The 27641-nt window shown below is 43.1% G+C and overlaps 1 protein-coding gene across 4 annotated transcripts in view; it reads right to left on the bottom strand.

The window, feature by feature from the left end:
• Positions 1–22478, bottom strand: part of STAT1 (signal transducer and activator of transcription 1) — a 51072-nt gene extending 28594 nt beyond the window's left edge. The window contains exons 1-17 of one of the 4 annotated variants that reach the window (XM_061608196.1): positions 22379–22478; positions 20409–20477; positions 18930–19011; positions 16590–16718; positions 15882–16026; positions 14141–14239; positions 12719–12808; positions 8729–8807; positions 7489–7583; positions 6372–6523; positions 5698–5856; positions 4715–4807; positions 4151–4210; positions 3214–3243; positions 3014–3104; positions 1074–1112; positions 532–615 (exon numbers count right to left, since the gene is read on the bottom strand). In XM_061608196.1, coding sequence (XP_061464180.1) covers positions 532–615; positions 1074–1112; positions 3014–3104; positions 3214–3243; positions 4151–4210; positions 4715–4807; positions 5698–5856; positions 6372–6523; positions 7489–7583; positions 8729–8807; positions 12719–12808; positions 14141–14239; positions 15882–16026; positions 16590–16718; positions 18930–18949 — 1365 coding nt within the window. In that variant the 5' untranslated portion in view covers positions 18950–19011; positions 20409–20477; positions 22379–22478. Of the gene's footprint in view, positions 1–531; positions 616–1073; positions 1113–3013; positions 3105–3213; positions 3244–4150; positions 4211–4714; positions 4808–5697; positions 5857–6371; positions 6524–7488; positions 7584–8728; positions 8808–12718; positions 12809–14140; positions 14240–15881; positions 16027–16589; positions 16719–18929; positions 19012–20408; positions 20478–22373 lie in introns of all 4 variants that reach the window. The other 3 variants (XM_061608198.1, XM_061608195.1, XM_061608197.1) reach the window with 3 other exon arrangements.
• Between the last annotated feature and the right edge of the window lie 5163 nt (positions 22479–27641).

Here is a 27641-nt window from a genome sequence, read left to right as displayed (position 1 = left end):
TGATGCACAGAAGTGAGGATGGAGGGAGAGAAAGGAATAAGTGGGAGTGAAGTTGAAACTTTTCCTTCTTTTTTATATAGGCAGAGAGACGGGCTAAAACACAAAGGGAGGGCAGATGAAAGGTTTACATGAGAGACAGAAGATAAAAGCATGAGGAGTCACAAAACGCAGGTGTGCTCTAAGTAAAGGCAGGAAATGAACTGGGCCTCAACAGGAAGGAAAGACAAATAACTTACTTTGAAGTATCAGTTTCTTGTCTTTGAGCAATAGCAGGAGTCTAAACTCACTTGGAGACATCCTGCACCCAAGGGAGAACAGTTTCTTCTGTGATCAAAAGGGCCTCAAGGGAAACATTGCCTACACTGCATGTAACATGTAGTCTGGCTCTGTGTGCTAACTAACTTGTTCCCATGAAAAATGTGGATGAGAAAATTGTGCTTAAAAAGTTGTGAAATGTAGCCTTTCAGAATGTCCATGTGGATGAAGTTACTGATTTTTCATTCCATGTCTATGCCTCCTTAATACACTTACCTCAAGGTCAATTATAAGACCACTCTGTTCCAGCGTAGTCTCAAAACAGAGAGAATGGAATTCTTCTGTTACAATGAGAGGCCCCTTTATTAAATGTTAAAACAAGAACAGGAAGTGTTTTAAGATGGGAAATACATAACCTTTTTCCTCCAGTTGTTGTCAGACTGCCACTCCCATCAACCCTTACCATTGACCATGCTAGCTGGGGCTGACAGGACCTGGCTGGCTTACCTGAACCCTGCAGAATGCAGGACTAAACTCTCCATCTTCCCCCACCCCTGCAAGCCAATCCTGACAAGCGGGCAGGATAACCCACCTGTCACTTACCCAACACCATTATGATGTAGGGGAGATAAAGATCTGGCTCGCAAGGCCAAAAACATTCCCCACCCATTCTATATGAAAGGTAAGGCCTTTGTACCTTCTGGTTAGCGATCTACAGAATGATGAGGTCTGGTTTATTAGCAGGTTTTAATCCTGATGTCTTATCAAAAGAAAATCGAGCAAGCAAAATGAATGGCGCAGGTGTGGATTCCTCTTACCTCATTAGTTCTTCCAGCGTTCTTTTGCTCCTTTAATTGCTGCAGAATAAGAAAATATCTCAGAGTGAGTAACATTTATTTTCTTTGTATGCTAAATAATCAAAGCATGTTTTAAACACCAACATGTCTACTGTCAAATCATGGCACTCATTTTAACTAGCCAGAGGTGAGCAACGTTCTCACCCAGACTTCACCAACCTGGGGCCCTCTAGAAATTTTTAGGATTATATCTCCCATCGGCCCCACTGAAGTTAAGCTATTGCCTTTTCTCCCAATTTATTGTGGGTTTGTAGAATGTATAGTGTTTGACTACCACAGCTGACATTTACCAGTGCTGAAATATTAAACTATTCCTATGGATTTTCAGGGGTGAGAAGGGAAGAGAGTGGAATTGCTCAGCAATACAGCTCATACTTTGTATGGAATGTATAAAGCCCTAAGTTTAATCACTGGCATCAGGCCTGGGAAAATCTTCAAGGGAATGACTGCCATTCAGTGAAGATACTACAGGGCTACAGACATAAAATGATTCTGAGCTCTGGATTGGAGATGGTATCCAAGCACACGTGACTCACACTTCCCTCACCATGCTTTCTCTATTTAGCCTGAAGCTTGTCAGCATGCAGCCAAGAAGTGCATGGCTACTCATGTTATTCTTGTGGAGATTTATATCCTGCCTGTCTGTTCCTAAAAGACATACTCAAGGTGGTTCAGGTCATTAAGCTGAAAAAAATTATTATTTAGACAGCGATCAGGATCAACTTATGAACAAATGCTTTAGCCTGCCATGAGTACTTTGAAAAAGACGAGCTCTCAATCAGAAGAAAATATAGTCCTGCTTTGGTGCTCATAGGCTAGGCCAGGCTGGGGAGTGTGTGTGGGGGTAGGAAACCAACACAATGAAGTGGAAATGCCAGGGTTTTTTTTGGTCATCTAACCTTGTGAAGACCATGCACAAGAGGACACAATCATATTGTCAGGTGGTCAGGCCAGAATCCTAGGAGGCAGGCAGAGAAATGCCTGGCAAGCTGCCAAGAGTCTGGTGGCATAGAGGACTGATCTGGTGGCCTCCATCAGCAACAACTTGCTGTTTTCTGTGCATCCCACCCAGAGCCTGGAAAAGTTACTTTTTTGAACTACAACTCCCATCAGCCCAATCCAGTGGACTTGCTGGCTGGGGCTGATGGGAGTTGTAGTTTAAAAAAGTAACTTTTCCAAGCTCTGATCCCACCCAGGACCTCCCCAAGTATAAAAGCAGGATCCATAATATCCGATGATTTTGCCAACGTACCAGATTCTCATGAAGACTGCTTCGGATGAAGTTAGTCAACAAATCAGCTTCCTACAGTACCAGACTCACAAATGGCAATATTGTGCAATTATGTTTCACGTGAATCGTGAACGTTTTGGTTTTAAATCCCCCTTCTCCCTTAACCAAGCGCTGAATATGTGAAATTGTTGCCCACCCACAAACCTCTCATAAATTTCACCGTTTGCTGGGGATGGGAAGGGAGCAGAGACGTGGAGCCTGGGAGACTTTGAGATAGACCAGCTAAATCACCAGGCTGTGAGACTGTTATGAAAGTTTAGCTTGGCCTATAAGAAATTTACAGACATTAACCTGGATACACAGGTACACATTCATAGTAAATAAAAATAGGTAGTTCAAAATTAATCAAAATGCAATTAAAAAGGAAAGAAAACAATCAAAAAGCTCCAGCATAAAAGGGAAGAACAAGAGAATTATCAGGAAAGGATAATGGAAAACTCATTAAGCCCCAAAGGATGGATGCATGTGACATATACAAGCAGAAATGGACTATATATTCCTTTGTCACACAAATGTTAGTAGCACAGAGAGCATAAAAAAACCTTCATGGGAGAACAGGCCCTTAACAAAGCTATTTTGGAAGTCAGAATACCAAAGAGGTATTTCTTACCAGATGTCTAAATTCTGCTGACAGGCTCCCATTTGACTCTTCCATGTTCATCACTTTGGAATTCGTCCCCAAGATGTTAAATTTTCGAAATCTTTAGTGAGACAGTTTTCTTTTTAAAAAAGCCCTTGAAACAAAGCTATTTATTGTGTAACAACAACAACAAAATGCAGCAGCATACACAAGTAAAGGAGTCAGCTTACCCTTTAACTGCATTTCTCTCGCTGACATCTCTGCCAAGGGAGAAAAAAAGGTCAAATCCATTATGCAGAACTATACGGAGAATTTCTCCATTTTATTGTAGTTTTTGTGGATGCTTCAGTTCTATTGATTTCGTGCAGTGGTAAACTTCCCTGATGAAGAAATGTTTTTTAAAAAAATGTTTGTTTTTTAAAAAATGTGTTTTTAAATTTGAATATTTGTTTTTAATGTTTTAATTGTTGTAAACCGCCCAGAGACCTTTGGCTATGGGGTGGTATACAAATGTAATAAATAAATAAATAATATAGTGCAGGATATAATTTTTCAAAAAGTAATAGATAGGACCCATCAAGAGAAAGAAAACCAAAACAGAGCTTTTCCTTTCAGCGTCAAATAGAAAAATGAGAATTGTGAAACTTCGGGAAGCATAATGGGGATCAACTGGCACAGGTTAATTGGGGAAAAGGGGGCAGCACCTACAGCAGGACTGCAAGACATGTGGCTCTCCAGATGCTGTTGAACTCCAACTCCCATCAGCCTCAGCCAGCATGGCCAGTAACAGGGTGGGCAGGGCTGTAGTACAGCAACAAATAGAAGGCCAGAGGTTCTCCACCCCCGACCTACAGAGAAATACCCTCCCATCCTCACAGTCACCCAATTCCAATCACTGCTACATCAAAATCTGTAGGAATCAATATTTACTCCAACATGAATGCAGCTATGCTACTGCCATTATCAAATCCAAGTCACAAGTAGCGCTGTGTACAATATGGCTGACTTCAAAGCAAGTGTGCACAAGATTAGTAACATTGAACAAAAGCAGGTGTAGTAAGTGGGTAGAGGGAAAAGGGCACAAGTAAAACACCACTGACTGATACTTCAACGTTAAGAAAGTGTTATTTTGATCTGGATGTCAATAACATGTATTATGTCACTTACTTATCAAATACAACCTGCACCTTCAATTTGTAATTCAGCTCCTGTAGTTTCACCAGCAATCTGCAAATACAAGACAGGTATCACTCGCATGTTCTGAAGAAGTCACTCCATCTGTAACTTTATGATGAGCCTTGCAATTTCTGCAATTTCCAAAGACTCTGGGGAAAGAAGCTTCTTTTCAAACATCTTTGCCCATGTATGAACAGGAGAGCTGATTCATATGTTGAACATTAAAATGTTGTGAAGGCTGTGCACATTCTGAAAAGGTGCTACCCATCTAGCTTCATCATGTGTGCACTTGCCAGAAGTCAATCACATCTGGAACTGCCACATGTAGTGGCTGTGTATCCTCTCAATCACTACCTAACATGAAGTGCTCTTAAGAAATGGCTCTTCATCAGAGGAGGAACTGCTGGTGGTGGTGGTGAGAGACAAGTACCATTTTCTTCCTTGTTTGAAGTTATAACATTATAACTGAATTGGAATGGTCTGTTCCTTAAAGTTGTTGTTTTAAACCTAAAGGGGCAACAATCTTGGTATAAATAAATTTAAGAAAAAAATTACCTCAGTTTTACTGTGAACTGCACTCCAGTCTTCAAAACCAACGGTCTCTGAGGGTGTGTAGGCATGCAAGGCTGTCTTTCTACCACAAAAGAACTGGACAAGGAATAGAGAAGGATGTTTAAATTTGCCTCAATACGAGAGTGAGAATTATGCAATATGTACAAAAAGACTGACATCTTTAAAAATCTAATCAATTTTAATATTAGCCTTTTTTTAAAAAAAAAGTTTATTCAGATGAATCAGTACATCGAACAAGGATTCCCATTCCCCCTCCTTCAAGCCACTGCTGTTGACCTAACACCAACCCTGCCATGAGCTCAGAACCTCAATAGCTTTTGGAGTGCCTCTTCCCATATGAACCTATCCATCTGAGGCTGACTTGCGGGTGCCTCCTATAAGGAGTTCAGAGAGAGGCAGCAAGCGAGGGGGCCTTTCTGATTGTGGCTCCATTTGTGGAATGCCCTCCTCAGCAAGATCTGTCCGGCACTCTCTTTAATGTCATTTTAGTGCCAGGTAAAAACCCATCTCTTCTCCCAGGCACTTGACACATGATGATTTTGCTGACTATTCGTGGTAGGTTTTTGCTGCTGTTTCATCGGGCCTTTTTCATAGGCTTTGGTATGACTTTTATTGCAATGCATTTTTTTCTGATTCTGTGTTAAGCTTTATGATCTTTTCCTAAGTCGCTTGAAGACTCAATAGGGCAAACTACTAATAAACTGAGTGAAGAACAGCCAAAGAGTTTAAAAACTGAATGCTGTCAGCTCAACTCTGTATTTGTCCAATCCATTGCCTCTCTTTTTGGATTTTTTTTTTTTTGTTTAACTGTGTGGGAGTAGCAAATGTATGATTTGAAAGAAAATGACCGAAGGCATCCAAAAAGATTATCCTGATATTGGTAAACAGGTGGACATATCTGCTAATGGAACCAGCCACTCCTCGTTACAAGTGGCTCCACCACTTTACACAACTAGAAATAATACCTTTGAATGAGTTGCTTGAAAAGGCCCATCGTCCGTTCATACAGCCCTTTTTTCTGTTGGGGGATGGGGTCTGCCTCATACGAAAACTTCTGCTCCAGCTCCTCCAGTTTTTTCAGCTGCTGACGAATTTGCTGAAGACTCTCAGCTATTGTAGTAAACCTGCCATTACAAGTGTTACATATTTTTATGGAGCTACATAGCAGGCCTAGGATTGAAAACATTCTTTCCTTGGGGCCAGGGGACACAAATGTTCCTTTGCAGGCGTGGCTTGAATGCAAGCTGTGCTGCAAAGGACGAATCAGAAGCACACTTAAGAGTCTCCAACCACCTAACAAAGTAGTCAACATGCAGAGGGGGAGCTCAGGATCCAGCCCACCAGCTGGATCCTGTTGCCCATCTCTATTCCTAAGCTCTCCAACCCAGCAGTAACCATCTCTCCAGCAGGTACATGAAAAAAGCCTTGCATGCAATGGCTGTCTGTAAAATGTGTGGATTGTCCATCACTATTGATATTGGTTGAGAACAAAAACAAGGGTGATGTCCTTGCAAAACATTATTTCCCTCCCCAAGGACTCTTGGGTAGCTTTACAAAAAATGTCCTGTATACAAAATTCTTCAGCAAGTGCTCAGCTCTTAACAGGCAGCTCTCACAGTGTCTTGCTTAAGAGACTTACCAGTTTTGAAGCTGGTCTAAGCATGCATTGGGCGGGCCTCCAATACAAGCCATTTGCTGCCGCTGCTTCCATTCAACCAGTTCTTCCCTTATCAAAGCATTCTGTGTGTGTTCTGTCACATTCAGACAAAGTGTTATCTTGCTGAGCACATCCTAAAGGGGACAAGAGAGCAAGCCATTTTTAAAAAATGCATTCTTAAAAAACAGAGTGTGTTCCTATCAGCAGCATTTGAAGGTTTCACTCCTAGAATATCATTCATTCAAACATGCTACAGACATTTACATGGCCTACACTGGGAATCTTCTGGGATGAAAGCCCAAGGGATAAAAGTAGGCCAACAGTTTACCAACTTTGGAAGACTCAGGTCCGAGCCTTTGAGTTGCAAAGAATGCATGTCGAAGGGTAGCAGATCAGCAGTAGAGTAAATGCCCAGGTTCAATCCTCAGCATCTCCAGCTAGGACTGCAAAGAAACCTTGGCTGAAACCCTGGAGAGCTACCTCTGGCCAGTGTTGACAGTGCTGAACTAGATGGACCAACAGCCTAACTCAGTATAAGACAATTTCCTCTGTTCCTATGGCTAGGGTTCCCAGTGTGGCACCCATAGGCACCACTGCACCCTCAAACAACCCCCATGGTGCCAACTACCCTTTCCAACTTAATTATTATTTTTAATTGAGGGTTGGGAGGTGTTTGGTGGTAGGTTGTTTAAGGGAGGGGGTGTTTTCTGTGTTTTGCCTGGGTTTGGGGTGTGTGTGTCTGAGCATTGCCAGGTTCTCTTCTATAAAGTGGTGCTGAGAGTTCCTTTGAAGGTGATTTGTCAGCTGATTGGCAGACAGGGTGCCTTCAAAGGGGCTGGCTCTCTGCACTGATGAATGCGAAGAGCTCCTTTGAAGTAGTCACCAGACATCATTATGATGTCAGATGACTGACAGGTGGGTTGGCCCTGCTCACTTCTCAAAGTTGATCTGTTGGGGAGGTAAAAATCCAATCAACTGGCTGAATCCAGTTCCCCACCCCTAAGCTAAGCCAAGTAATGGGGAGGGGGGAGGGGAAAAGCACATGCCAGCAATTTAGACAAGTATACGATGCCTCTCCACAATTACTCGAAAGAATCACCTGTCTCATGAGGTCAAGATGCAAATACATAGTGTGGAGCTGCATTTTTTCCATTGTATAGTCGTCGTCTGTCTTCAAGCCACTGGCCTCACCTTCTGCAAAACATATCAAAGCAGAAATCATGTGTATGGTATTTCCCAAGCATTTCAGAAGTTTGCTGAACTTTTAAAAAGAAAAGTAAAACTGCATGTCACAGCAGCAGGGAATATGGAGGGGAGGGAAGAGTTCTGGGTTTTTACCAGTGAATTTCTGCCCTCTTCAAAAGCAGGACTCTGAACACCAGGGACCCCTCTCCCCACATTAGGATGACGGACGAAGATTTTAAGCTCAACTTTCTCATTAATGGAATTGCTAGCAGTTCCCCAAGAACCATTTTCAAAGCCTGCAATGTATATACTGTAGTGTTCAATAGAGAAGTAAACCATTCAAGGTGGAATTACACTCTTTGTCTCAGGAAACTAATGTTCCCAAACTCAGAGCGAGCCTTAGGCAGATGATTTCGGGTGTCATGAAAGGGCAACAAAATGTTGTTTGATTGCTCTGTTTTTACTCCCTGGCAGAGGTGCTTTTGGGATTTTCTGATTCAGGTGCCAAAACAAACTAAGCCAGCCGCCACGTCCACATTTGCTGTTCTGCCTCAGGCAGCAAAATGATTTCTGTGGACCCTGCCCAAACCTTCATTTTCTGAGATAAGGCATAGGGAGCTCCTACAGAGGCAAATCAGCAGGTGGGAGGTATCCTTAACTAAGTTTTCTCACTCCTCTCAGCTCCACCCCCTCAGACAACATACACAAAGTTTACTTCTGGTTTCAGATATCAGTTGAGGTAGAAATTCTAAAATTGCAGAGCGCAGCGTTTATAGGGAAGGACCAGTACATACAGAAAGGATTAAGAACCTCTCTTCCTCCTGACAATCTTCCCTTTCAATTGCACCTTTCCCTACATTTGCTTTCCAAGGCAAATGTGAAATGAATGTGAAATAATGTGCACTCCTGTATTCATGCTCTGAGAAAGCACTTTCCTGCTCCAGAGAGAAAAGGCGTATTCCCAAGGTTTTCTGAACTATTTTAAGGACATACGATGAAAACAGTGGTAACTGAACTTTCCCAAAACGAATGGACTTTTGACTCAAATATTGTCTTCTGAAATAAGCTTTACATGAAAGGTTAGGCACATCCTCAAGTGACAATTACTGACTAGCAGCATTTCATCAGAATTGCTGCAAATTTGAATTGCTCACCTCTGACCTGCAAGGTTTTATATTTGAAGTCATATTCATCTTGTGCATCCTCCAGATTTTTGATTATTTGCTCAATTTCCTGAAAAAGCAACAGCCTCATTAGACATTCAAGTTTATTCAATGGGAAATTGCATGTATTACTAGAGATAGCAACAAATTCGTAAGAAATTCCATTAAGTTTGTTACATTTTTGTCCCATCCTTTTTCCTGGCTCAGGTTCTCCCTTCTACCCCATTTTATCCTCATAAAAGTCCTGTGAGGCAGCCTTTCCCAACCAGTGTGTCTCCAGATGTTGGACCACAACTCCCATCAGCCTCAGCCAGCATTGCCAATGGTCAGGAAAGATGGGAGTTGTGGTCCAACAACATCTGGAGGCACACTGGTTGGGAAAGGCTGCTGTGAGGGGTAAGGTCAGACCGAGAGAGAAAACAACTAGCCCAAGGTCACCCAGCTAATATCACAGCTGAACAGAGATCTCAGCCCAGGTCTCCCTATTTCTAACCCAGCCCTCTAATCATTATACCACAGTGACTTTCTGTTACAGTAAACGTATTGTAGCGGAGGGAACTCTTTAGTCAAGAATTGTCTAGGCAAACAAATTTAGACATTCAGGATAACCAGCACTCCACTGAAGACATTAGCACTGAACTATGGTTAGCTTTAACCCTGTTTAAGATCCTAAATGCACAATGTTTTCATGCTTGCAGAGCTAAGTCCTACTTCCGGAAGGCACATATAGGGAAACTTACTGTCAAGAATAGCTAACCTTGGTCAAGCTGAAATGGGTCAACCAGAGAGAATTCTGAGAGTCTGTGGATCCCTGGGTCACCCTACTGAGGGAGATCTGCGGCTCAGTGTCAGACAGACAATTTGCAACCTTGCAAGAAGATGCAACTGAACCTTAGCTGTTATCCCTTACCAGCTTCCGAAGATCAAAAGTCAGGAAGAGGGGGTGTTGTAGATCAGGACCCCTGGGTGATGCTGTCTAGTCCCCTTATCTTCAAAGGCTTCAAAGGAGTGGATCACAGCAGGGGCGGAATATGGCTATTTGCCACCTCCCTCCCTGTGGACCGAGAAACTCCATAAAAATGAAGAATATTCCTTCAGTTGTGGTTCCCTATTTCCATCTATCTCGACTAGCCTGAAGTTTTACAGGGTAAAGCCGTTGGGGGACCAGGCTATTCTACTGAGAATATAGAATCTTAGCTTAGTAAGCTCTTTGTTATATTCTTTTGTCTGTATTGAACCTCTCACCTTTGTTATGCCAATGTATCTCGTGTAGCCCAGCTGAGAGTGATTAGCTTTAAGGAAACAATTGCTGCTCTCTTTTTGTACATACCTTTCTTTTCTTTTAAATAAACTACTCTTTTATAAATGGTGTGTATTGGCTTGAAACTAATGATTCTAAATCCAGTCCTTGATCGCTGAACGCTACTGATTACTGATAATTAGTGTGGGTTAATATCCTTAGAACTCACATAGCTCTCTGAGATCCCCTTGCTCAGAGAAGGAAGCTGGAAAGAGGGCTGGTGGCAGTTCTACCATTGATTTAATCCTGAAGGAGGGATAGTTTGCCTGAGAAGCAGAGACTCAAAGGTGCTGGGACAGTTCTCAGAAGCAAAGAACCCCCCTTGGGGTGCTGAGGGCAAGGGACCCCAGGAGGACAATCCTTTGACACTTACCTCACACCAAAGACACCTCAGTAAGCTTAGCAGTCATGGAATAAGAGGAAAGGTCCTCTTGTGGATCAGGAATTGGTTAAGTAGCAAGAAAGGAAGAGTAGGAATAAATGGACAGTTCTTCCAATAGAGGGATGTAAAAAATGGAGTCCCCCAAGGATCAGTATTGGGGCCTGTGTTTTTAAATTTATTCATAAACGATCTGGAGTTTGGGGTGAGAAGTGAGGTGGCCAAGTTTGCTGATGATACGAAATTGTTCAGGGTTGTTAAAACAAAAAAAGGATTGAGAAAAGTTCCAAAAGGACCTCTCCAAAGTGAAAGTGTGGTAAAATGACAAATGAACTCCAATGTAAACAAGTGTATGCATATTGGAGCAAAAAAATCTTAATGTCACATATACGCTCATGGGGTCTGAACTGGAGGTGACTGACCAGGAACGAGACCTTGGGGTCATAGTGGATACCTTGATGAAGATGTCGACCGAGCACATGGCAGCTGTTTAAAAGGCAAATTCCATGCTAAAAAATGTATTGAAAATAAAACTACTGAATCATAAAGCCGTTGTATAAATCTATGGTGCGGCTGCATTTGGAAAACTGTGTACAGTTCTGGTCGTCTCACCTCAAAAAGGATATTATAGAGTTGGAAAAGGTTCAGAAAAGGGCAACCAGAATGATCAAGGGGTTGGAGTGACTTCCCTATGAGGAAGGGTTGCAGCATTTGAGGTTCTTTTAGTTTAGAAAAAAGGTGAGTCAGAGGCAACATGATAGAAGTGTATAAAATTATGCACAGCATGGAAATAGTGGATAGAGAAAGGTTTTTCTCCCTCTCATGCAACACTAGAACTCATGGACATTCAATGAAGCAGAATGTTGGAAGATTCAGGACAAACAGAAGAAAGTACTTCTTTATGCCGCACATAGTTAAATTATGGAATTTACTCCCACAAGAGGCGGCGATGGGCACCAATTTGGATGGCTTTGAAAGATTAGGCAAATCCATGGAGTATAAAGCTATAAGTGGCTAATAGCCATGATGGCCATGCTCTGCCACCATAGAATAGTATGCTTCTAAAAAACAATTGCCGGTAGCCACAGGATGGGACAGTGCTCTAGCACTCAGATCCTACTTGCGGCCTTCCCATGGGCATCTGGTTGGGCACTGTGAGAACAGAATGCTGGACTAGATGGGCCACTGGCCTGATCCAGCTGGCTCTTCTTATGTTCTTAAACACTAGCAAGACCTCTTGGTCACCTCAGATGCAGAGATGCAACAAAACAGGCTTAACTGTGGCACTGCCCATTGCAGATTCAATACTTAACCATGGCCAGCCATGGCAAGTAAAAAAACATTAAGGTAAGTCTAAAATGCAGGATGTCATTTGTGTAGTTTAGGAAGACAAATGTGCATTGGTCAAAGAACCGAGTCCTACCAATCCAACTATTATATTTTGCATATGAAGTAGAGATGGGGGAGAAATTCAATTTTGTTTGCATTTTAATGAGAAACTACTTAATCCACACTCCTCAAACCAATCTGCAAACCGAAACACAGCCACTGTATGAAATTCACACTTTCCCCAATTTTGTGATTCAGTTCTCCACCCCCAAAAAATCATTTTTAAAAAATATTGTATTTGTGTCCTGCTTTTAGATGGAACTCTCCTGCCATCTCCCATTCAGAGGAAGAAACAGGTCCATATCTGCTCAGTTTCAGCAACTCTTCAGTTCCAGATGCTCCCAGACTATACCCTGGGACTACATTTAACCATGATAATGCAAAAGAGGTTTTGCGAACTCATTTTAAACCATAGCTTCACAACCACAATCATGGTTTACATTTAACCATGGTTACAGCCTTCCCCAAGTTTGGCTCCCCAGAGGTTGCTGGGAAATTCCCATTGGCCATGCTGACTAGGAAGGATGCGGACAGTAGCGTGACAGTATCTGGGGACCCAAAGTTGAGAGAGGCTGGTTTAGATTAACAAAGCGTGGCTAAATGTTATGTCCAGAAAGGGCCAAAGCCAAAACCCTCTTTGGATGACAAGTTGCAGTAGCTTTTGCTCCCATGAGATAGCAGGAGCACAAGTAAAATCAATTTTGACTACACCACTGGTGAGGCAGAGTCTGTGTGTAAAATGGTAAGCTCCTGTCCAAACGTTGTAAAAAAAAAAAAAAAAAGGAAAGGAAAGCTTTGTCTTGCTCTTGCATCTCTCAGCATGCCTTCTAAGAGAGTTTTCGAAAACATCAAATACCTTTTGCTCACAACTTGCTGACAAGTTTAAGCTTAAACAATTGGGGTTTTTACTTACAGTGACATTGTCCTTCACATTTCTGACTTTTGTATCCAGCTCCTTCACTTTACACAGCATCGCAGTATTCTGCACATTCCCCAATTGCATCTGTAATGGGGGGGGGAAGAGACTCAACAATGCATGTTAAAATACAGCAGAGCTGAGGAATCTGTGGCTCTCCAGATATCACTCATTTATAGCTCCCATCATCCCTGACCACTGGCCATGCTGGCTGGGGCTGAGGGGAGTTCCAACAACAACTACAGGGCCACAGATCCTCCATCCTTGAGATACAACACCCAAATGGGCACAAAGAAGAGACTGTCACCAGCACAGTGTCAACTGCTTCTTCTCCCCTACAAGAGACGGCTCACTGAAAGCCATCAAGGGCACTTTACATCAGGGCAGATGGTTTGAACTCAGGAGAGGAGCCACAACTCAGTGGCGAAACAGATGTATTGCATGCAGAAGCCCCCAAATTCAGTTCCTGACCTCTCTAGGTAGGGTTGGGAAAGACTCCTGTCTGAAACCCTGGAGGGCTGCTGCCAATCAGTGTAGTAGACGATGCTGGGTTAGATGGCCTGACTCGGTACAAGGCAGCTTCCTATGCTTGAGTCCTGGGGAACACTCTAATCACTATACCACCTTTATTTTCATTAGGGCTTAAATCAGAAGAGGCTCAGACAGGAAACACTTGTTTTCTTGATGCAGAAAACACTGCATCAAGTTGGGGGATTGCATCATGGAGCCAATGACTGTTTTCATGATGAGGTGTAGACAACAGCTAAGATTTAGCTACTGACCATGCTTACTTTGAATGGACCAATCCATTTCCAGACCCACATCCACAATGCAACATGAACACTGCAGGCTTGATGTTAAATCTCTCTGCTTGCCCCTCTGTTCATATAGGAGAAATTACCTACACTTCATGTGTTGCCTAATTACAAAGCTTAAAAACAACAACTTTCTACTAGAAAATAAAATATAACCAAAATATAACATAACATGTAACCAAGATTACAAAGTTTAAAGAGGCCTGAGAAAATAAAATCTTCACCTGGTTTCCCAAAGACCACAAAGGTGGCACCAAGTGAGCCTATCTCAGTTGCAGGGAGATCATACTGTAGCTGAGGTGCCAGCACCAAGAAGGCCTTTCCCCCAATAGCCATCCACACCTCACTCGACATGGGCACCACCAAAGGAAAAAATCCTCTGAAGATTATCACATGATCTGGGCACATGCATGTCAGAGGAGGAGATCCTTCAGGTAACCTGGCTGGAAGTCTAATATGTACTTCTGCATAAAGATGTTAGTGTTGGGGCAACACTCCATTAGATCTGCTGTGTGAATGCAGCTGCAAAGCTCCATAGGACATCTCTCAACTATGTGATGCTGTTTGTCCAGTCCAGAGATGAAGAGGCAACGAGGGAAGTTACCTGATCTGCTGACACAGCAGTTTCAAGGATTCTCCTTTCTTCATGCAGGCATTTGGAGATCATCATGGCCATGAACATGGGATCTTCCTCAAAAGTGGTCTAGATTACAACATAAATAACAGGTTGATGTAAGCTGATGCTGTATCTTATCTTTCTTTTTGTTATATTTACATTAAACACAACACAACAACAACAACATAGAACAAAACTATACTGACTGATATTCTTCAAAGCCAATAAATAAAAAGATGCTCAGTGCTCAAGAGGTTTACCTTAGAACAGTGGAACTTCCAAGAAGCAGAAGCAGAGCATATTCACACATCCACCTGGGCATGCAATGAAGCCAGGAAAAGCCTGTGCAACTGTATGCTCTTCTCGTCATTTTGAGTTTCTGCAGCTAGGTCACAAGCATCCAACATCTCCCACAGAACCAGCTTGTTGCAGCCCAAGAGCCAACAAGAATAAGCTTTGCTAGTAGTTTTCCTTCAGCTTTCAACCAGCATCCCAAATTGTGTGAGTAGCTCAACATTCCAAAGTTGTGGACCAAGCAGTGTTGAGCAAACATTAAGGGGAAAAAAATCTGCCAACAATACTTTTGATCTGTAAACACACTAAAACCTTTCAGGACCATAATACACACTGATATAGACTGTGAAGTGACTGCAGACATTCATGTTGCTGCTAGGGAGGGAAAAGGGATAATCTATGTAACTGAAATTGAAAGAGGCACTGGAACCAGGTAAGATTGGTATGAAAAGTTGTCATTCTCTCAATGAAACATAGCCATCTGGGTCTCACAACCCTTCATTTATCCAGTGTTCTTGGACTGAAATCATGCATTTCAGTAGTATGTACACAGAAAAAACTTCCAGCACTGTTTTGGGATACTATGAAAGGTTATTTTTTTTAAAATGAACGCTGAAATATTCCCTGGAAACTGAGCTTATGGAATGTTGTTATTATCGCTGCCCTTCACAAGAGAGCTGTATCAAATTAATGTTACATTCCCATAATGGCACTGTGAGGCTGGCTTGCATAAGGCAAGACGACTAGGAAACAGACGAATAAGGTAGTAAACTTTGAGCTTTCCAACTGAGACATCAAAGATCTACGATGACTATGTTCTGCCTGTACTGTCACAGTCAGTATGCCTCTGAATACCAGTTACTGAGAATCACAAGTGGGGAGAGTGCTGTCCACTAAGGTCCTGCTTGTGGGGTTCTCATGAGCATCTGGTTGGCCCCTGTGAAAATAGGATGCTGGACTAGATGGGCCACTGGCCTGATCCATCAGAGTTCTTTTTATGTTCTTGGAAATGGACTGCCTTCAAGTCGATTCTGACTTATGGCAACCCTATGAATAGGGTTTTCATAGTAAGCGGTATTCAGAGGTGGTTTACCATTGCCTTCCTCTGAGGTTGAGAGGCAGTGACTGGCCCAGGGTCACCCAGTGAGCTTTGTGGCTGTGTGGGGATTTGAACCCTGGTCTCCCAGGTCGTAGTCCAACACCTTAAACTACATCCAGAAAAATTGTTCCTTAAATTAGTGACACTAAGGCAGACATGGGAAACCTGCCTGATCCTCCAGATGTTATTGGGACTCCCATCAGCCCCAGTCAGTATGGGCAGTGGATAGGGATGTTGGGAGTCAAACAATATTTGGCGGGTAGCATGTTCCCCATATGCCTAAGTTGTATGGTCTTTTATAAAGATTGAAATACCTCTCGTTCACAGACAATATACCTGCAGATTACGTTTGCTCTTCCTGATGTTGTGCTGCAGTAAGAAGTTGTTCTCCTGCATGAAGCGGCTATATTGGTCATCCAGCTGAGACAGAAGGTTCTGGAAGAGGAGGGTAGCCAGCGAACCATCACCAGCAGCATGATCCCTAGGATATAAAGTAATAGAAGATGGGTTTCTCCTCCATTTTCACTTTCAGTCTCTTTCAGCCACTTACTTAAGCACTAACATTCTTGCAAAGTTCTGTGCTTTTCCCTCTGCCCTTCAGTAGTCAGCTTCGGTTTGGGATTAGCAGCCACAATCCCAGTGAACCCTTTAATAACACCATACTGCATCTAGCACCCAACAGGTATGAATAAAGTGGACTGATGCACCAGTATTATGTCCTGGATTGGCTGATGACCATTGACCAACACCAGGAATCAAGATCATGCCAATGAAGCAATCCTTCCTTCATCGTTAGCACAAAACCTAGGATGTTGCTTTCAATTTGCTTACATCTCAGGATCTTGGTTTTGTGCAATGTGAAACGTCTTTGCTTACCAAAGCTGTTTTTTTATTGTGATGGAGCTTATTTCCTAAGCAAGCACAATCTTTGCCACTTTTTAAAGCCTATTATTTTTGACAGGAGCAATTTTGGCCATGAATCATTCTCTTACTTTGGACCGTTGTCCAATTAATTGACATCTTACATACAAGTCAGTCTCTTACCAGTCTTGGGCTTCCAGCCATTGTGCCAGATACTGTCTGATCTCCATGGGGAAACTGTCATCATATAGCTGGTGCACTTGTTCCAAGAATTTGGAATCCAGCTGCTGTAGTTTATACCACTGACTCACTCTGTGGAATCAAAATGTGCATAGTTTTTAGAATATTCACCAGAATGTTCTCTACCACACACACCTCAGCAGAGATTTTTAGCCCAGTTCAGAATTCATGTACATTGGGAGAACTACACCTTTCCCCTCCTGCCCATGTAGTCCCCCAGCCACACATTTTCCTTCCCTTTCATGGTTAGTGATAACTATGGTTTACTGCTGATATCGAAAAAGATCAATATTAGTCATCACCAGTAGCCTTAGGTTGTCTCAACCTGAAATCAAAGCCAGGATCAGATCCTGGTTTCAATAGAATCATTCAGACATAATGTTAAACCACAATTTAGCATTACAAGAATGAGCATATAAAGTCTCAGGCTTGCGCATTCACCCATCCCCCTCAAAAGCTTCTCCTTTAGAATAATCACAGTTTGCTGTGTCATTCAATCCTTGACAAGCTGTAATTAGTCTTAAGTATAATTTGTTGATACAAGACAACTTCAAACTACAGTTCAGGAAGCTGGCTTGTTTCAACTAACCATAGTTAAGATTAACCACAACTTGGGTTTGGATGATCCACTAAGCTACAGTTAATAACAAAATGTAAGTTCTTAACTCTTCTCCTAGCTGTGCTGAAGGAGAAGAGGAGTAGGGGGAGTGTGTGACCTCAAAACTCACACAGGTGTTTGCTAGAAACACTAAAATATTGCCAAAATCCTTGACATTTGCAAATCATAGAATAGTAGAGTTGAAAGGGCCCTATAAGGCCATCAAGTCCAACCCCCTGCTCAATGCAGGAATCCAAATCAAAGCATTCCCAACAAATGGCTGTCCAGCTGCCTCTTGAATGCCTCCGGTTTTGGAGAGCACACTACTCTCTAGGTAATTGGTTCCATCGTCGTACGGCTCTAACAGGAAGTTTTTCCTGATGTCCAGTCAGAAACTGGCTTCCTGCAGCTTGAGCCCATTATTCCGTGTCCTGCACTCTGGGACGATTGAGAAGAGATCCCGGCCCTCCTCTGTGTGACAACCTTTAATGTACTTGAAGAGTGCTATCATATCTCCCCTCAGTCTTCTCTTCTCCAGGCTAAACATGCCCAGTCCTTTCAGTCTCTCCTCATAGGGCTTTGTTTCCAGTCCCCTGATCATCCTTGCTGCCCTCCTCTGAACCTTTGCAGAGAATGATTGGAGCAGCAACAGGAGGCAGGTCAAGGCAGCCTTCGTTAGTTTCGTGTCAGTTTTAACCCAGGCTCCTCTTTGGAAAGGTATTGCGATTCTTCCTTGCCCTGGATCCCAATTTTATATTTATATTTTTAAAAAAACAACTCAAAGGCGCTTTGCTCTTTGAGCTGAATGAACAGATTTAAAAACAAACAAAAAACTTTTTTTGGGGGGGGGATAATAAATAAATAAATACAAAGCGTCTCCCACCAAGACTTCATTGTAACGCCACCAACAGCTTCTCACAGTCCGAAAAGACCAGGGCGGGGTGGGGGCTCTAAGATCAGCTTGCAGGAAAATGGGAAAATACACACCAAAAAAAAAAAGCCCTAAAGGGGGGAAGGGAGTACAAATTCTTTCCCACTGCCGTCCTTCCTTTCCCCCCTCTTTCATTTATCTTTTAAAAAAGAAACTGCAAAAACTAAAGTGGCCTCGCAGGGTGGTGGGGAGGGAGAGCGAAGAAAAGACGTTCTAGATGCTCCTCTAGAGGCAGCAGTAGGAGGAGCGTCTTCTCCCTGAGGAAGCAGGAGGAGAAGAAGGGTTGAAGTTTTAGAAGCGGCAGGGGGGAACGATTAAAAAAAAATGAGGCGTCGGGGCAATGAAAGTGGACTCTGCAAGCCCTTATGGTCACAAAGAGATTCATACCTCGAGCCTGGAAGAATAAACTGTCTGAGGATCTTACTGCTCTGGCTACACTTGAATGTATGTACTGATGCTTATTGTATCCTTAATGTAAGTTGATGGTGGATTATTATAATGTATATATTATTTCTGTTTCCATCATTTTCTCTTTTTCCCCCCTTTCCCCCTCTCTCATTTGTTAAATTTGCAAACATTTATAAAAAAACAACACATCTGACTGCAGCCAGTCTCTGGTCTGAGAAAAAATTGTGCAAGAACTACAGATATATTGGTTCAAATGCCAAGCTTAGCTACAGCAAGTTAGGCACTGTTCATCTTCAAAGTGCAACAAGACTTTGTTGTTTTTGCTTTACATATTAACACTGCTTACCCCTCAGGAAGACAAGCCATGGTGATCACTGACCAAGAAACGGACAGGGAACTACTGCTTCGCAAGTGTTGAGAGTGACAATCTAAAAAAGGTCATTAAGGAACAGATACAGTCAAACATCAAAGGATTTACTCCACTGGCTAATGATAAAAATCAAGGGAGAGCTAAAACTTTCAAAAACCGATTAAACACTTATTTTATACACATCAAACCTTCATTTTATATGCATCAGGCCTTACAAATACCAATGAAAACAATTCATATTAAAAGTCTTGGCTGGTGAGCATAGCATATATATGCCCAACGTGACTGATAAGGCTCTTTGAGGGCAAAATCGTTTGACCACAGTTATCTTGTCACTGTTATAGCAAGTCCAGAGGAAGTGTCCAATATTTCATCTAACCAAGTTTTGTGGGATCAGTTTGAGTTGATGCAGCCCAAGGATACGGTGCTTGCTAACATACTTTTGCTTACATGCACTCTTGACTGTTGCCCATCTTGGCTGATTAAAACTATCTGGGGAGGTTTGACTGAGGGGCAGGTGGCAGTAAATGTCTCATTACAAGAAGCAGAGATGCCTCTGGCTTAAAAACAGTCTATGGTTGCTCCTAAACAAGGCAACAGTAGATCAAATTATGCTAGAAAATCATTAGCCGGTTGCGAAGTATTTTCTTGGGCAAGGTGCTCAAGTGAGCAGCAGCTGCACAACTGCAAGCATTCTTAGCAGAAGATACTGCTTATCTTAACCCATTTATATCTGACTTTGGGACTGAATCAGCCTTGGTCGTCCTGATGAATGACTTTTATCAGGCGAGGGAGAGGAAGAGTGTGATCCTGCTGTTGTTACATGACCTTTCACTGGCATTCAATACCGTCAACCATGTTATCTTCCTGGACTGGCTCAGTGGGATGGGAATTTGTATTTCCTAGCCGCAGATCCATTCACAGAGAGTGGCTTTGGATGACTGTAAGTCCTAGAATTTGCACTATGGAGCCTCTCAGGGTACCTTCTTGTGTCCAATGATCTTTAACATCTACTTGAAGCCACTGGGGTAGTCATTCAGTCTGGTGCAATATGCCACTTTCTTCGCAATATGTGAATTAAGTTAGGTCATGCAAGTCCTGGACCAGTGTCTGGAGTCAATGATGGGCTGGCTGAGGGCTAAATAACTGAACCTGAATCCTGGGAAGACAGAAGCCCTATGATTGAGCGATTCCCAAGTTTGGGATATAGGCAGATTGCCTGCTCTTCAGGGGGTTGCACTCACCCTGAAGGAACAGGTGCATCGTTTGGGAATACTCTAAAATCCATCACTGTCAATGGAGGCACAGGTATCCTCAGTGGCTAAGAGTGCTTTTCCCCCCAGCTTCAGCTGGTACACCAGCTATGGCCATTCCTGGATAGGGATAGTTTGGACCCAGAGGTGCAGGCCTAGGTTGTTAGTACACACATTCCTAAAATGCTTAGGACTAGGTTACCTATGTTGGCAGAGTCAGGCTGTGGATCAGTGGTAGCACGATGGATTGTGTGCGCGTGTGTAACTTTATCTGTAAGGAAGAAGGCTTAAAGTATTTTATGTGTAATTTTTACATGACTTTATTATACACTGCCTTGAAATTTTTTGAATTGGCAATTTATAAATATTCTCATAAATAAAGAATCAAAGTAATTATCTGTACCTTACACCTAGTACAATTTATATTTTGTAGAGTACAGGCAGTACAATTTATACAACCCAGTATGTTGACATCTATGTAAGCATATCCCTCCATATCCACCCATGAATCTCTGAAGGTTCCTTTGTAATGTTCTTATCAATGTATACTTAAACTATGCCACACTGTGTAGCAACAGAGAAACAGGCTGTACGAAAGCCTTGGATTTAGCAACTCATCCGGCCACCACAGAATTCCATGCAGGTGAGTGGGTTAGCAAATGGACAGAGTAAGCCATCCTTCCTTTACCAGCTCACTGTGTAGAAGGCTTTTTGTGTATGTGTGCTAGCCTACTAAGAGGCTAGTAGCCTATGTTTCCATGCTACCACACAGGAGGGAGCTTCCTTTTCTTTGAGGTCAGCATGGAAATGCAGGTTACTAGCTTTTTAAGGAAGTAGCAAAAAAGTTCTGCAAGCTAGTAACTTTTGTGTGCTTATTCACAAGCCTTCTCTGTCAGCTAATGAACAGTCTGCCTACTAATCAGGCACAGCTGTGCAAAAAAACAAACAAAAATGCTGTGCCAAGAAACACTGGATTTTGTAAAGCTATATGAGCAACGCACATAGTTTGCCTTTGCAACAGGGAGTTGAAAAGGCTAGTGGAGGACATGCAAGTAATGGTTGAAAATGGGGGTCTGGAAGTAAATTTAGGGTGCGTTCCAATACACACTTCCCTGAGAGTAAGTCCAAATGAATCCAATGGAGCTTACTTCCGAATAGACATGTATTGGATTGTAGCCTTAGGCTGCAATCCCACACTGATTTACCTAGGAGCGAGTCCCATTCAGTGCAACAGGGCTTACTTCCAAGTACAGGATTCTCCTGATAAATGGGAGAATGGAAATGTAGGTATGACATATATATCTGCAGATATAAGCTACTGGTCCATCCCAAAACGTTTCTCCATCTGGATAGGCCCAAGCAAACTTCAGAAATGATCCATCAGGCTTATGTTAATTCAGAAAAGTAGCACAATCCAGCCCCTCAGTTAAGCAATTTCACACACCACTGGTTTCAATAAAATTTAACATACTTGCTTTAACCGGTCATCCTTTGAAATCAATGGGACTTAATAACGCTTAATTTGGTCTGGATTGTGCTCAATGCATTCTGAACTGACCCAGGTCAAGCAACAGTTTGGACCAAGATAGTGTTTTGGGAATTCCCAAGCCCATCTGTAACATCTTAATAATAATTTTTCCGCTATTTTTTTTGGTAACACCTAGAATTCAGGAAACAGATGGAATTTCAACACACCCAAAGCTTGCAACACATTCGAAGAAAGCAACATGCTTACTCATAAGTAACTTCCACCGGTTTTGAAAGGACTTACTCTCACATCTGCAAAGGATTGCAGCCTTTTTTACTTTCGGAGAAACGATGCACTCAGACGCAGGAATGAATAAGGCCCATGCAGAACAATGGGCATATAATAATGTACACACGAACCCTGGGCCAAACCTGAATCCCAAAACTCCCACCTTTCCCTCACCAAGCCATTCTTTGAATCCATCTCCCATGCCTGGCGGGCCAAAGGTATACCATATACCGATCCACAAAAGAAGCAGGGATTTATTATCGGCCACATTCCCGATAAAAATGGTAAAATGGAAAATACTCCCAAGCCACCCCACAGGACTCTTTCCCAAGCCACCCCAGGCAACTATCAAAGGTTGTGGGAGAAGACGTGGAAACTACCCCTTCGTGCAACCACGAACGTAAACCGCACCTTACTTTTATATTTACTCCGCTGGTCCAACAACTGTCAGACCCCTCCGCCACAGCTATTGCACTCTAGTCGTCGCTGACTGGCAAAACCGAAAGTAATTTTGAGTAGGAAATAGCAAACAGCGACAGGCATCGACCAATCAACGAGGCGCTGGTTTTAGCGAGCAACCAATCAAAGGGGGAAATCCATCCTCTTTTATAATTGAGGCTGTTATCGTGATTTCGCCGTCCTCCCTCCTCGGCTGAAATATGCCCTATTGTCTTTCTCTCAAAGCCCAGCTGGCACTGCGTAGTAGCCGTGTGGTAGTGGTTTGATCTTGTTTTAATTTTTGCGAACGTTTCATAAACTACACTCCCCCCGCACCGCTTCGCCCCCTTTATTCTTCTATTTCGTCTGTCCCTTCCCCTCTTTTTTTTTTAATTCTTAGAACATTTTTCGCCCGTCAGATGTTTCTGGACATAATTTATCATTGCTGTTGCAGCGTGTTACAATACAGATTTACAAGATATTAAAACCTCTTATGGTTGTTTGTTTTAAGCAGTAGTGTAGTGGCAAATTCAGAAGTGCAGTGTCCCTTCATGATAGTCACAGCCACATCCCTCCCATCCTTCCCCCCCCCCCCGTTGAGAATGAGATCCTTGTTCATGCCTTCTCCCCAGTGCCAGATTTAGGCATAAGCTAAACAAGCTACAGTTTAGGGCCTCACAATCGACAGGAGCCTCAAAAAATTTCAGAATTTTTTGGGGGGGCTTTTAAAATTTTATGTGTACTGAATAGATAGATAGATAGATAGATAGATAGATAGATAGATAGATAGATAGATAGATAGATAGATAGATAGATAGATATGGTGTAATTTTTTAACAAAGGGCCTCCAAGCTTTATATAGCTTAGGGCCTTACCAAGTCTAAATCCGGCACTGCTTCTCCCACAACAGACCTCCCTAGGAACCAATAAGCAATAAGAGAGTTAGCTACTGAAAAGAGTCTTCTCAGTGGCTGACTCAGCTCCTTTCACTCTGATTGGCTCCAATCAGCAGGAAATGACAAGAAAGAAGACTCTTCTCAGTGGCTAACACACTCCCCTTTCATGCTGATTGGCTCAAAAGATGCTGGAGACATAGGGACCCTGCTGGGACCCTGCTCCCAAAAAGTAAGGAGTCTAAGACCCCCCTGAGATCCCAGATGACAATATCCCTGATTGCATGATGAGGGTCTCCAAATGTTTGTTTTCGTTTGGGATTTTCCACCACAGCTACATTGTCTGTCAAGTGGCATTTGCAGTGTGCGACCTGGTGCTCTACCTGACTCCTCCTTGCCCAGTAGAAGTTCAGACACACAAAAAAGTGTTGATTGTAACCTCTCTTTTCCATCTCAGTTTTCTTTTATCTTCTTCCAGCTTGTCTCTTGTCTTCCTAGTTCTCCGATTGGAAAGGGAAGGCTGGATTTTCAATAATTCCACGGGGACCCCACGACTGCAGCAAGAAGGGGTTTACTGCATAATCTTATGCATGTCTACTCAGAAGAAAATCCCACTGAGTACCATGGGACTTGTTTCCAGGTAAAAGTGTATGGGATTATAGCTTCCGTTTATTTGCAACCTCTTTTCTTCCACAGTTTTGTACTTCTGCAAAGGATGCCATGCCTCCTTTTCAAAACTTCCTTTGTTTTGCTTTCAGTTATACATTTCCCCCCTCTTTTACATTAATATTGATGTGCTTAATCAAAACTCTTACTAAACTATGGATATGAAGGGGGGGGTGTCACTGCCCCTTTCTCTCCCCGCAAATGATGCATTTAGACCAAAAGAAAGTTTCCTGTGTATAACTTTTGTGATTCATGGATGCCACAGTTTCCACCCTAGAACTATGAAGCAGAGGTCTGTAAAGGATCATCAGTATTAATAAGCTTTTCAGTAAGGCAACGTGCAAGGTCAAATATGAGGAAACCACAAAGACAGCCCCCGGGCCCCACTTGGCTTGTTCCAGTAAAAGGACACAGTAGGGAGGGGAGGCGGGAGGAGCAAGCTATTCCTGGAACAGCACAGCCACAAGTGTTTTCTGAGAAAGAGGGACCCGTACAGGAAAGCATCTGTTGAGATGAAAACGAAAGTTAAAAAGGATCCGAAGTGGCGGGGGAGGGGGTGTCGAAGAGTGGAAGTGGCCCCTAGGGCTGTTTTTATTCTTCCTCCTTTCAATTTCAATACCCTTCTCTGAATCCAAGAAAAGAAAAAAAGCTGTTTCTGATCAATGCGATATGGCTTGCAGTTGACTTGACAACCATTATGAGAACCAGACAAAAAAACAGGAAGTTCAGAGGGGAGTTGTCAAGGAATCAATGAATACTGGCATTGAAAGAAATTGTCACTGATGCAATTTGTTGTGTCTGCTGGACATTAGATGGCAGGGCTTAATTGGTGCCAGGGTGCCCAAATCTGTATTCACATTCTTGTGAAAACAGCAGCAGGATATGTCAAGTAAAGGATACTGAAGTTGGTTACTATTTTCCAGTTCCTCATTTGCATGAAAGTTCAAAACTCAGTTCCCCATGTGGAGGAATCCCACATGGATGGTGTATGTAAGTGATCTGCTCTCTGCTTCCATGTGATCATATGATACATTCACTAATAGGCAAAAAACCTTGCAGTTTAAGAACATACCTATAGCCCACAGATATTTCTATCAAACTTTAAAAAGCAGGCAAATGGGGCAGCTATAGTGAATGCACCAGGGAAGCAGGAGACCTGACCTCTCTGAGATATTGTACCACCCTACAAATTTGTCAGAATGCAAACACAAATTGGGTTGGTCTTTCACAGTACAATCCACTTGCAGTGTAGCTTGGAAGAATTTGGTAACGTGCCTCTGAGCATATGATGAGTGGTGGCAACACCTGCCATCTCCAAAGATGGAGAATTATATTTTTGTATGTTTGTTGGTGTTCTTACTTTGCTTCTTTCCTGTGTTACTAATGTTTCTACAGAGAATCTAAACCAGAAAATTTTATTTCCCTCATTATTCATCCTAGAAATCTGTATCAAATTCATTTTCATTAATTTCAAAGTCTTTTTATTGGTCAATGTCATATGATGGTGAAGACAGCCTTTTGTGTTTCAAATTGGAGGTTATGTTCTATTTCTATTTTGGGTGCATTAACAGTTGAATCTGAAACTGCTGCTTGATGTAAAATCAGACTGATTACAATATGTTGCCACTTCAGCAATGACTCTACCTGTTTTATTATTTATTATTAAATTTATTAGTCACCCATCTGGCTGGTTGTCCAGCCACTCTGGGCAACGTACAAAATAAAACGTACAATACATTAAACATTAAAAATCTGAAGCAATAATAGTAAAACCTAGCCCACCCCAAAAGCCTGCCTAAAGAGCCAGGTCTTCAAGGCTCGGAGGAAACTCATCATAGAAGGGGCATGGCGGAGATCATTTGGGAGGGAGTTCCACAGGGTGGGGGCCACAATTGAAAAAGTCCTCTCCCTAGTCCTCACCAGTCTGGCTGTTTTAACTGGTGGGATGGAGAGAAGGTCTTTTGAGGCTGATCTTGTTGGGAGGCATCGCTGATGATGCTGGAGGTGCTCCTTCAGATAGACTGGGCCGAAACCATGTAGGGATTTAAAGGTCAAAACCAGCACCTTGAATTGTGCCCGGTAAGCAACTGGTAACCAGTGCAACTCTTTTAGCACTGGAGTGATATGATCTCGCTGGCAGCTGCCTTTAATCAGGCGCGCTGACACATTCTGTACCAGTTGCAACTTCCGGACCGTTTTCAAGGGTAGCCCCACATAGAGCGCATTACAGTAGTCTAGGCAAGAGGAGACCAGGGAATGTACCACTGATGGGAGCAGATGATTGGGAAGGTAGGGGCGCAGCCTCCATATCAGATGGAGTTGATACAGTGTTGCCCGGCTTACAACCGAGACCTGAGCTTCCATGGACAGTTGGGAGTCAAGAACGACCCCCAGGCTGCAGACCTGGTCTCTCAGGGGCAATTGTACCCCATTGAGCACCAGCTCCAAATCTCCCAATCTTCCCTTGTCTCCCATGAACAGTACCTCAGTTTTGTCAGGGTTCAGCTTCAGCTTATTTCTTCCTATCCAGCCACTCACTGACTCCAGGGACTTGGACAGAGTTTCTACAGCCACTGTCAGTGAAGATTTAAATGAGAGATAGAGCTGCATGTCATCCGCATATTGGTGACATTGCAGCCCAAATCTACTGATGATAGCCCCCAGCAGCTTTATATAGATGTTAAATAGCATCGGGGAGAGGATGAAGCCCTGTGGCACCCCACAAGTGAGAGGCCAAGGGTCCGAAACCTCATCTCCCAATGCCACTCTCTGGTACCTACCAGACAGGAAGGAATGGAACCACTGCAGTACAGTGCCCCCTATGCCTAACCTCTCCAGGTGGTCCAGAAGGATACCGTGGTCAACGGTATCAAAAGCCGCTGAGAGATCCAGGAGGACGAGGAAGGTGCATTCACCCCTATCCAATGCTCTCCTCATATCATCCACCAAGGTGACCAAGACTGTTTCAGTCCCGTGTCCAGGCCTGAAGCCCGACTGAAATGGATCCAGATAATCCACTTCCTCCAAATGTGCTTGCAACTGCTTCGCCACCACCTGCTCAACTGCCTTGCCCAAGAATGGTAAGTTTGAGATTGGGCGAAAGTTGTTCAAATCTTGGAGATCCAAGAGGACTTCTTTAAAATTGGTTTTATTACTGCCTCCTTGAGGGCTGATGGCATTACACCCTCTTCCAAGGATGCATTTACCACCGCCTTGACCCCCTTGCCCAGTCTGTCCTTGCAGCTCATAATGAGCCACAACAGGCAAGGGTCGAGTAAGCGGTTGGTTGGCCTTAAGGTTGCAAGCACCTTGTCCACTTCATCAGAAGGAACAAGCTGGAACCGATCCCACACCACCGGAGAACCACTGGCCGACTCTGGCTCGCTCACTGTATCCATAGCGTGCGGAATCGCACTCTTTAGACGATCAATTTTATCCGCAAAGTGATTTGCAAACTCATCACAGGAGGTCTTAGAATGTCCCATCGGTTCCGAAGCAACTAGACCGACCAGGCTTCGGACCACTTGGAACAGCCTCCTGGGACAGCACTCTGCGGACGCAATAGAGGCAGCATAAAAATCCTTTTTTGCTGCCCTTATCGCCACATGGTAGGCTGCCGCAGCCACTCTAGCCCATGTCCGATCATCATCAGAGCGAGATTTCCACCACCAACGCTCTAGCC

This window comes from Rhineura floridana, chromosome 2, assembly GCF_030035675.1.
Source record: "Rhineura floridana isolate rRhiFlo1 chromosome 2, rRhiFlo1.hap2, whole genome shotgun sequence".
NCBI classification, from domain to species: Eukaryota; Metazoa; Chordata; class Lepidosauria; order Squamata; family Rhineuridae; genus Rhineura; species Rhineura floridana.
Note: the sequence above shows the minus strand (reverse complement) of the source record. Positions and strands in the feature narration are given on the sequence as shown.